This window comes from Rhagoletis zephyria, unplaced genomic scaffold (assembly GCF_001687245.7).
Source record: "Rhagoletis zephyria isolate East Lansing unplaced genomic scaffold, Rhagoletis_zephyria_1.1 Rzeph_scaffold_00468, whole genome shotgun sequence".
Classification (NCBI taxonomy): domain Eukaryota; kingdom Metazoa; phylum Arthropoda; class Insecta; order Diptera; family Tephritidae; genus Rhagoletis; species Rhagoletis zephyria.
In genome coordinates this window covers 191,007-203,216 of record NW_016157552.1, presented here as the reverse complement: position 1 = coordinate 203,216, position 12,210 = coordinate 191,007, and the positions used below count along the sequence as shown (strand labels likewise).

The window sequence follows — 12,210 nt, the reverse complement described above, 5'->3', positions numbered from 1 at the left end:
TAAAAAAAAGTAACACTTTTGAAGCTTTAGATTTGCAAATTGGATGATAGTTAAAAATTGCAACTTCAAAAAACAAGTTCTTTCGAACTACAGTGATTGCTGCAGCGTTACTTTTTGTAAACTAGCATCATGTTCCGCAATACTTTTATCGATTATCAGTTAAGGATTTGCAACATTGCATCTATAAAGTAAGAAACGGTATTTATGGCGTAGGGCTGTGTTTAGGAATGAAAACGTTGAGTAGTAACATGATTCAATAATACCTGTGGCAAGCACAATAACCATACCGAGTTTGATACAAATTGGTAGAATGGTTACCGAGATACATATATGTGATCAAAAGTGGGCGGTGCCACGCCCATTTTCAAAAATTGTATCAAACATATTTCTTGGTAAAGAACTTGAAAGCATCAATTTTGAATACATTAGCTTTAATATTTACTGATTAAGGGCCGGTTGTTCAATGTCTGATTAGCACAAATCGGAGGTAGAAGCTCCGTTTAGATACAACGACTGCTTTATCGATCACATGTTATATGCATGATTTCGAAATCGTCGATAATGATGTTTAACCGGCAAGTAGTGATAACCAGACATTGAACAACCGGCCCTTATTGAGGATTTCGTATTTCTCTAAATTACCGTTTTATGGGATGTGTGGGTTATTGTCCGATATCAAAAATGTTCGGCCATTTGGTATACTGTACCAAAGAACGTAGATAACAAGAAGGAACAACTCGTTATAATTATGGCGAGTGCGCAACAGGGCCAATCAAAAAACGCACTAGGGCCAAAGAGAAGGCACGCTCCTGTTGCGCACTTTCGCTACAATTATAAAGAGTTGTCCTTTCTTGGCATCAACGTTCTTTGACTGTACCAAGGTCAACAACTGTGCCAAGTTTGGAAGAAATTGGTGCAGTGGTTACCAAGATATCGTCATCTGAAATGCAAAATGACGTAACAACATCGCCACTGAAATGGAGTCTTGACAAAATTTTTTTTTCATAAAACGATCTGGGGAGTTTCAATTTGATGAAATCCGTCATAGTAATCAAAAAGTGAATTTTGAATTTTTTATAAGTTACGACTTTTTGCATTTCAGTGACGATGATGTTACGTTATTTTGCATTTCAGGTGACGATATATACATGTAACCATAAGTGGGCGTAGCTACGCCCATTTTCCAAAAATTTATAATCTTGTTTTTCGTCTAAAAATTTTTGTGAATAGCAATTTTAAGTGAATTATCTTCAGTAGTTACTAAAATATCGCAGTTTTCGTATTTCTGAAAATTACCGTTATATGGGAGGTAGGCGTGGTAAAGAGAGAAAAGTACGCAAAGTAGGCAATTAGTAGTGAAATTTCTTTTGTAAATTGTAATGTATTTGCAGGAAATCTGGCATTTTAAACGAAATATTAATATATCTACGTGAATTACGTAATTTATGTGCTATTTAGCTGTATAAAAACTGCAAAAGGACTCAAAATTAAAATACCACTACTATGAGATTTATGTAAACATCCAATTTAAAAACAATTTATGTTTTCATTAATTAAATGTGCTTCATATGCCTTTACAAATAAACATATTGCACAAAAGCTTATTCTTCTATTTCACAGCAAAGCTACACTTTTTCCAAGTAAAGGCCTGCTCAAACAGGCGCGGTGCGGTACAGTGCGGTATAATCGCGTACTATATGCGGTATCAAATACCATGGCGGTATATGGGAACACTCAAACAGACGCAGCATGCACAGTTGACCGCGCGGTATAAGCAGATATATCGTAAGCAGAGTTGCAATTTAGAGCTAGAGTTCTACCACATATTTTATCTACAAAAGTGTTATAGATTATAAATTCTACCTTTTTCATGATAAAAAACGTGATTTTAAAAGTGCTCGTAATACATACGTGATATTCTTTGGTTTTGTTTCTCACAAAGTAAATAAAATAAAGTTGAACTTTTTCGTTTGTTTGAAAAATGTTTTTCAAATCTGGCAATGTTGCTCANCCCTCTTTCATTATAAAAAACGTGAGTTTAAAAGTGCTCGTAATACATTTGTTGGCATAAATGTGATATTCTTTGGTTTTGTTTCTCACAAAGTAAATAAAATAAAGTTGAACATTTTCGTTTTTTGAAAAATATTTTTCAAATCTGGCAATGTTGCTCAGAAATATGAACGGTAAATTTACTGGAATTTAAAATTCTTTTGCAAAACGTACAAAATGGAGCGTAAATATGGGAATATTTATAAAATCTTATACATATACATAAATTAAGAACTTTGCAGGATAAAACAAAGATATAGGCATATTCATACCTTCTGTTTACTTCATCGAGAAGTGCTGCTAATCGCAATAATTCGTCCTTAGAGCTTGAGCTGCCCATCGCGAAAATCAGATTTATAATATATGTATAAATTTAGAAAGAGGAATGCGTAGAGTGCCGTTAATTTGAGCTCGTCACATGGCAACAATGTTTCTTGCTAAACCGCACTATACCGCACCGTGTCTGTTTGAGTGCCTTTGCGTATGTCGTTACCGCGTATCGTACGGGATTATACCGCGCTGTACCGCACCGCGCCTGTTTGAGCAGGCCTTTAAANAAAATCAGATTTATAATATATGTATAAATTTAGAAAGAGGAATGCGTAGAGTGCCGTTAATTTGAGCTCGTCACATGGCAACAATGTTTCTTGCTATACCGCGGGATTATACCGCGCTGTATCGCACCGCGCCTGCTAAGGGGGCATTGCGAGAGAGACAACTGTAAGTTTATCGAACCTTGTATTATTGAATCATAAGGTTTGTTCCTCACGCTTTCCGGGCTGTTTCGGTAATTAGAGCGTAAAAATAAGTTACTCTCTCACAAGTGTCAAAAATGTGTCAAAACATGCCAAACGTGCCCAGAGCGTGAGGAACGCAAAAAACCACTTTTCGTGCCCGGAATCCACAAATCAGCTGTTCCACTAGTTTTTATTTTTGCGAATTGAAAAGTGCGGGAAAAAGTTAACGTTTCTTTAATTGATGTTTAATTTAGCTTAGTGAAAACATTTTCATTTTACATTCTTTATTTCAACTGCAAAATATGGAAAACACTTTAAATGTGAACTGTTCTCCAGCCACGTTTCAACTTGTTTAAAATGGTATGCAAAAAAAATATTAAAAACATAAACATTTCTAATGCACGTAAATATGTAAATGCAAACATTTTACAGATGAGACTTATAGGCAAATAGTTGCTTCGCAACTCATGAAAGATGAGGAGGGCAACATAAATGAGATGATCTTCTACCCAGCGATGTCGGCCGAAGCGATTAATAAAATTTATACAAGATCGAGGAAAGAGTTATTTGTATTTCATTTTTATTTTAGAAAATGTCCGACAGGAGCTAACTGGAGTTCCTGAGGATGAAGATTTCATCCCCATAGAAGCTGACAAAGGCGGTAATAAAAACTTACCTTTAATCGAAACAATTTTTACGTAGTTGGCTAGAAGCGCCTGTTAAACTTATGCTCTCACTCATAGAGGAGCTGAGGCCTAAGGTTGGCAAAAGCGTTAAATATAAACCCAAGTTGGCGATGTATAGAGAAATTTCTAATAGGATGGCTGAAAAGGGTTACATGTTCACTGTTACCCAAATTGAAAATAAATTTCGGGACCTCGAAAGGCAGTACAAAAAAACTGTCCTAAACAACAGGCAAAGTGTATATATGAGGCATTTATTGTCAAATTTATTTTAGAGAAGTTTATAATTAACTTGATTATTACAGTGAGCTAAGCCGAATCCTTGGAGAGAAAAATGGGTATCAACCCAGAGTTCGTACTGAACAGCGACGACGTCGAAGGCACTTCACTGGCGCAGTCAACCGTAGAGGAAGCGAGTAACGACTTGGATCGGCCGAATACAGGTATTATTTTTTAACATATATGTATCCACTAACAGCCGGTTTCACCAGCAATTTAAATGGAAAATGATTTTTTATTTTCTGTCAATTTCTACTTTTATTTAAGATGACATCCCGAGCTCTTCGCGCGATGTTTTTTTTACTTTTTTCAAAGATTGGTTTACGAAAAACTTGAACAACTGGGCCAAAAATGTTCTGATTTAGACTTATGGGATCTCAGTAGAAAGGTATTTTCACACTGTTTTTATTTCTGGCCAAAAAAAAAACGTCATTCGCGTCCCATCTTGTTTTTTCGAATACCATCCCATCTTAATTCAACTTTGAATGACGTTCGTTCATTCTACCTTTCTCTTCCATCCTTTGAATGAGTTTATTAGCAAAGAAATAAAAAGCATGAGAAAATACCTTTCCAACGACACCTCTTAATTCTAAATCGAAAGAGTTTAGGTTCAGTTATTCTAGTTTTTCCTATACCAATCTTTGAAAAAAGTTAAAAAACAGCATCAAAAATCTCATCATTACGATTCCGTTCAAAATTTTTTTTAAATATTTTTATGCAAATATTTTAAGCTTAAAGCGTTTAAAATATAATAGATTTTATAATTCCAATGGAAAAATAGTACCAATTTTTTTTTGTATGTATGTATATATATACATTAGACTGCATCACTCCCCATACAAAAAAAAATCGGTACTATTTATCCATTGGAATTATAAAATCTATTATATTTTAAGAAGTCCACGAAAATATTTCGAAAAAAAAAATAAGATTTAAGTGAGCTGGACCAATTTCAAAATACCTCCAAAAATGGACTTTTTTATGAATAAAAATAGTTTCTTAATTTTTTTTTTCTGAAAAAATCCCTTAAAATGACAAAAGCGTTTAAGCTTAAAAAATTTGCATAAAAATATTTAAAAAAAATTTGAACGGAATCGTAATGATGAGATTTTTGATGCTGTTTTTTAACTTTTTTCAAAGATTGGTATAAGAAAAACTTGAATAACTGAGCCCTAACTCTTCTGATTTAGACTTAAGAGGTGTCGGTGGAAATGTATTTTCACACCCTTTTTATTTCTTTGCTAATAAACTCATTCAAAGGATGAAAGAGAAAGGTAGGATGAACGAACGTCATTCAAAGTTGAATTAAGATGTGTTGGTATTTGAAAAAAAAAATTGCGACACGAATGAAATTTTTTTGGACAGAAATAAAAACAGTGTGAAAATACCTTTCTACCAAGATCCCATAAGTCTAAATCAGAATAGTTTTGGCCCAGTTATTGAAGTTTTTCGTAAATCAATCTTTGCAAAAAGTAAAAAAACAGCATCAAAAATCTCATTCTTACGATTCCGTTGAAAAGATTTAAAAATATTTGTACGCAGATTTTTTAAGCTTAATCTGTTTTGTCATCTGAGGGGACTTTTTTCAAAAAGTTCTTTAAGAAACTATTTTTATTCATAAAACACTCCATTTTTGGAGGTATTTTCAAATCGGTCCAGCTCACTTAAATCTTAATATTTTTCCCAAATATTTTGGCGAACGTCTTAAAATATAATAAATTTTGTAATCCCGCCGGAAAAAACCGCAACTTTTTTTGTTGATGCAGTCTAATATATATATATTTATTATTTCCCTTTAACAGAATAAGTTCACCATGCACCTATTTATTAGATGATGCATTTACAGTATATTTTTCCATTTTTAAGGCAGGTATCGCTAATGTGCAGGTATATTGGATGCATCTATCGGATCAGTTTCCTTATAAATGTTAACAATAATGCCGCTGATGCGCATTTCGGGGTAGTTATCCTAAATGTGCACTTCATAATAAAGGCGGCAAAGCAAAATATACTGTATTGGATTAAATATTTAGCGATTTATTATTTTTATATACAGTGCCGGGCAAAAGTATTGGCACAGAGAATTTTTCGCAAGATATGCAAAGTTTTTATTCTAATTTATTTTCAATATTTTTATACCCGAGCGCACTTGTGCACAAGGGTATATTAATTTTGTTCACATAACGGTTGTTTGTAACAGCCAAAACGAATCGAGATAGATATAGACAAATGTATACATAAATGATCAGNTTTACCAAGAAATACGTTTATGGTAAAATTTTGGAAAATGGGCGTGGCACCGCCCACTTATGATCACATATACGTATATCGGTAACCGTTCTACCAATTTGTACCAAACTCAGTGTGGTTATTGTGCTTGCCACATATAAGCAAAACGTTGAAAATTGTTGAAAACGGACTTAAATAACGGCCGCTTCTCATATAACGGTAAATTTCAGAAATGCTTGAAACTTCGATATTTCGAAATTGAAGGACGCTAATTTACTCAAAATTGATACACACCGGCTTACCATCTAGCGGAAGGTTTCGGAAAGGTGAAAAAACATATATTTAATATTTGCGCCGGGTATTTAATGTTCGGCTCCGCCCGAACTTAGACTTTCTTCCTTGTTTAATACAAATATAGTTTTTACTTCACCAAAATTCAAAAAAACAAATTCTCAAAACTTTATGCAAAACTCAGAAAAATGCAATAAATTTGCATACTAACTTGCAACTTTCTATTCAAATTTTTTAGAAAAATTCTAAGTATGCAGTTTTATAGCCAATCTAATTTTAGTATAACAAACTGCAAGTTTGAAGTTGTTAGAAAATCGTGTTGATTTTTTTTCACTCAGATTCTTCCATACAAAGTATGTTCGACAATTATTTTTTGTATGGAGAAAATGAACAACACCTTCCACTAAAATTAGATTGGCTATAAAACTGCATACTTAGAATTTTTCTAAAAAATCTGAATAGAAAGTTGCAAATTAGTATGCAAATTTATTGCATTTTTCTGAGTTTTGCACAAAGTTTTGAGAATTGGTTTTTTTTTTGTATTTTGGTGAAGTACAAACTATATTTGTATTAAAAAACATAGAAAATAAATTTGAATAAAAACTTTGCATATCTTGCGAAAAATTCTCTGTGCCAATACTTTTGTCCGGCACTGTATGTATATTTGTAGGAAAAATTAAAATAATTTATGGAATGTCTTTTAGACACACACAATATACATATATATAATAAAATAAAAGAAAAGGCGATTCATATAAAGTATAAAATACAGTCACAAATTTTTAATTTGGTAGTTGTTGGCAAATAGTGTTCCTTACAGCATTTCCTCTTGATATTTGTTCAGGCACATAACCTAAAACTCCTTCTTCATCTTGCATTACAAATTCCAGATCGTCTTCTTTAGCAATATTGTGTAAGACACAACATGCTCTTATAAAATGGCATACTTTTTTCTGACCCTTAAGTTTGCAGAAGTACAATTGTCTGAATCGCTGTTTTAAAATTCCAAAGCAGTGTTCTATGGCCACACGACCCGAGCTTAATTTGATGTTGAAATTTTTTTCCGCTCTTGTCAGGTGCCCATTGTCTCTGTAGGGTGTCACCAAGTGCTGAGTGCAAGGATAGGCAGAGTCTCCTAATAAATAATAATCTGAAAAAAGTATATAAATAATATAAAGACTTATTAATTAAAATTGTAGTGTAAATTGCGAACCTTTGCAATTTGTTTCTAATTTTCGGTACAAATTCGAGTTTTGAAAAACCCAGCTGTCGTGAGACTAGGGTGGCCAGATGCGCTGATTTAATCAGTACGTGTGCTGATTTTTTTCTATTGTTCTGATTTTCAAAAGCCCGAAATCAGTACGCAAAATCTACTGATTTTTTGGGTTTGTACTGATTTTGTACTGATTTTTACATTTAATACTTTTGCAAATTCGTGTAATTGACATTTACTTGAGGTTTACATGTTCAAAACAATGGTTTTTGGACACTCATACGTGTGAGCAGATTGAAAGCATTAATTAAATTTTTAACCATTATTAAAAAGGTGTCAGCTTGCAATTGTTTCGTTTCCTAGGATTTCGCAAAATAACAAACTCTTTGCATTCAACCCAACCCAATTTCACGATTTGCAGGTTTTACAGGATTTACAGAAAAAGCTGGTTTCGCCATTAATAAATCTTATGAAAGGTGGTGATGAGTTAATCATATATTAAGTATACTGAGAAGATGACAATATGAGATAATCTTTCGATTATAATTAAACATCCACTGAGAAATCGGTTGTCAGTATTTCAAACTTAAGACGACTACTGCTACGGTGCAATGTAAGTTCCAAAAATTTGGAAAAGGTGCAAACTACCGCCTCTTGGATATGATATATTAGCTTTACTTTGATTCTTGATGTTCGACCACCTGTAATTTTACTTGCACATACACATTTAACACTATTAAATTTCATTCGTACTCGAAAATTCGTTAGCGATAGTTCGGTAATATACCTTTTAGTCAACATTTTAATGTGAATGTTGTATTGTATATGTTTTAAATTTGTAGCTTAAAATATGCAAACAGATTCTGACTCGAGCTCGTCTTCTACTGAAACTGAATGGGCTAACATTTTTTTTATTTTCTCAATTCTTATAAATTTTCTAGAAAGTTTGAGACTTCAACTCACATGTCTTTTGTTATAGAATTAACTATATTTTTATAAAAAAATTAAATTAAGTAAGGAAAGAAAAAATTTTCAAAATCTGTCAATATATTTTACTACTATTTTCCTGATCACAGCTGTACATACATACGTAATACCATTGATTTGTTTTCAAGTAATGAATTTTTGAATTGATAATACTATACGTATTTAAAAGTCTATTAGTTATTTTTTTTTAATTAATGCGCTGTTATTTGGTTGTTATATTGTTAATAATAAAAAATACGCTTAAAAATGAGCTGATTTTTATGGCTCTGTACTGATTTTTGATCCCAACTGTACTGATTATGTCCCTATAATATCTGGCCACCCTACGTGAGACGATCCCGGAATCCCACAAAAATATCTATGAACTTCTTGTGCTCATTGCATACGGCTTGCAAAGTTATTGACATATTCCCTTTGCGATCGATATAGTCATCCTTCCGTTCACTAGGAGGATCAATGACGATGTGTGTACCGTCGATACAACCTGTAAGCACAAAAATTTATATGAGTTTTTCCAAAACATATTAAGGTTAGTATGTAAATCAGGTTTGTTGCGAATATTCGCATTCGCATTCGCAACCGCGGAACTTCCGCAAAAAATTTTAACATTCGCATTCGCTTTCGCATTCGCAATAATCAATGCGGAGCTTTTGCGAATGCGAATATTGTGCAAGTGCCCCAAAAAATATATCAAACCACATTGAGCGCATGGAATGGAACAACAAAACGGATTTGATGGCTTATGGTACCGACAGCGGAGAGTAATTAATTGTGACTGCCTGTAACTATAGGAAAAGCTAAGCTAAGCTAACTAATAAAAAAACTAATTACAAGCTGTTCATTGCAGGTGAACCTTTCCAAGAGGTCACCCGGGAATTAAGCAAATCTGAGATCTTCACCGTCCGTGATTCCAATAATTGAAATTATTTAAAAAAACGGGGTACCTTTTTAACAAAATAACAAGATTTTAAACTAATTCTGCTGGCAGCCACGACTTTCAAAACAGAATTTTCTTCGAAATTTTCATTCTTACAAAATAACAGTTTATTAGCCATATCCACCTATTCACAACATCGCGACGCTATAAGCTTCAAACCAGTCACAGAAGATAGGATTAAAAATGAATTACAAAAACTAAAATCGAAAAACGCTGATGTCGGCACAGGTTCTCCANTTCATTCCTACAAAATAACAGTTTATTAGCCATATCCACCTATTCACAACATCGCGACGCTATAAGCACACATTTTTCAAACCAGTCACAGAAGACAGGATNGCACAGGTTCTCCAAATTCTGAAACAACTAAAAGAATTGGTTCTCCAAATTGGAACACAACGGTGTTTAAACAGCGATATTGCCATGATGCTAGATTGTGAAGATGAAAGTCAGGAGGATACATCCGAAATTTGCAGCCCCGATGCAATTCTCGAATTATTGAACCGCAACAAAAAAAAATAAATGAAGTCCTCTCAACTGGTGCAGCGTCAATCGAAAAGAATTTACAATTTTGTCAAGTTTCAAGTTTTTCAAGTTTGTCGCCTCGAGCGAGTAGTTATTTAGTGGCGCAGGTTTGATTTACGACCCTTTAAAAACGTTTTNTGTTTACCTAAATCATCTAATGTACTCACCAAAAAATATTTCTTAAAATACAGTGAAAGGTCGCATAGACGGACGCTCTAATAAGCGGACACATTATTGGGAACGAACAATCGAGGTATTTCGAAAACGGTTCACGTGGTTCAAAGTTTTCCCTTAACATACATAAAAAATATTCCGATGAATTCATAACCATCCTCCTTTTTTGGAGTCGGTTTAAAATATTTTTAAACAAACTATGTTCACTAAAATACAAAAACAAAATAAGTCGAGGCTTTTTTTAAGCTTATAATTTTCATTGGAGGTAGTATAAACTTCACACAGCGCTCTTGAAACAGCGGCAGGGGTTATTAAAAGGAATGGAAGAAATTTAAATGAGGAATTATCCCAACAAATCTGAAAGTCCCGTATTTAAGAAAAGTTGCACAACTTCGACAACTTTTACGCGATTGCAATAAATGAGATATCAGTTTATTTGAAAAAAAAAATAGATTTAGTTTTAGATAGTACTACGTATTTTGAAATTGTGGTAATAAGTGATGTCAAAATTAAAACCAAAACAAAAATTTAAAAAAAATATATTTTATATAACATTTTAAAGGCCTATATATCCTCTTCTCAGATCATATTTGATCTTTGAAATCGAATTAAAAATAGTCATTCAAAAACTCATAAATCTACAAAATCGTATTTTCTGACCTAAATCGACAGGTCGCGACCTATAAATGACCTTTAAAAAATCTATAAAAAAAAGGCAATAATATTTCTTACTTTTATTTACTTCACGTTTTGCAATCGTAAATATCACTGTTGCCAAAACTTTTTGGGCCAACCGGCTAAATTGGCAAAAAAAAAACGGCTAAACTGTTATTTTTAATAAATGATAGGTAGAAAGACTAGTTCTTGGAGATAAGTTGCAAATTCAAGCTGGAAAAAATTTTGCCAGCAAGAATTTGCAATTGGGAAAAACATGTGATTGTGGCTCATGGTTGAATTTGTTGTCGACGATAAAAATTCTATACAAATTTCTTATGTTTGAAATGCAACAGTGGACACTAGCGTTCGCGCAGAAATGTGCAAGTTTCTCTACTTGAGAGGGATTTTGGGAGCATCTTAACGCGTGTTAAGCAAACAGTGAAACTATTTGTTATTTTCTAAGTTTGCGAATAAAATTTCACACTTAAATTTAAGTCATTCATAACAAACATTTTATGAAAAAAATCTCCGCTACGGCCTTCTTTAGAAAAAATATATTCGTTTAAAATAAAAAACAAGCGGAATCGGCCCAATTTTATATAACCCTACCTGACATGAAAATTTTGGCCCCTATTATGAGTTGCATTCGATTTTCGACTGTGGTCGAAAGTGCTGAGCGAACGAATTTTCATTTGGTATTATGGCGTTCATTCGATGAAGAATAGCGCTATTGTGAATTTCGCTCGTTTAGGTTGTTCACAATAGTATATTTTTCACCGCTGAGAAGCTTTGTTTACAAATCGAGCAAACAAATAGTGAGCTTATACATATTTATGTAAATTTGTTCTAATTAAAATGAAGTAAAAAAGAAAGCAAGCTTATAAAAACGTGGTAAAATGAGTACAACGAGTTCTGGTTCAACGATTCGTCAGAGGATGAGAGCTTAGTAAACTGGCCAGGAGTAGCAAATGTTTAAGAGAGTTTAAGTTTATTAGCCTTTTGAATATATTTTGATATAAAATATATTTAAGAAATTTGTCTACAGATTCATTAAAAAGTTCCGACCATCTAAAGAGGCGTTTGTGAGCCAAATCTATTTAAAATATTTTAAAACTATCAACAGCGCTACGATTTTGTTCTCAGAGATCGCGCCAACAGAGTATTGAGATTTTCTTTCACAAGTAAAACCAGCTTTTCGAGCTTGTGTTTAGTATTCACGATGTTAGAACTGCATGAAATAAATAAAAATTGTTTAAAATTAGTGTCTAGCCGCCAAAATGTAAGAAAACATATACAAAATCATACATTTTTCACAATTTTCTAACACTTCGCTACACCATCGAAAGCAAAATTCTGTTCGACAGAAAATTCGATACTCAACGAAAATTTCGACACGCTTGCATAGCTCATAATACGAATTTCACTTTCGATCTTCGATCTTCGATAGCC

At 33.1% G+C, this 12,210-nt stretch overlaps 1 protein-coding gene across 1 annotated transcript; it reads right to left on the bottom strand.

Annotated features, from left to right (window-relative positions):
* Positions 1-7,050: 7,050 nt before the first annotated feature.
* On the bottom strand, positions 7,051-10,162 carry LOC108359812 (putative nuclease HARBI1). The gene is made up of 4 exons (XM_017611840.1): positions 10,120-10,162; positions 8,796-8,952; positions 7,482-7,534; positions 7,051-7,418 (listed from the first exon to the last, which is right to left on the bottom strand). Exons 1-4 carry the CDS (start codon positions 10,160-10,162, stop codon positions 7,051-7,053), a joined length of 621 nt encoding a protein of 206 aa, XP_017467329.1.
* Between the last annotated feature and the right edge of the window lie 2,048 nt (positions 10,163-12,210).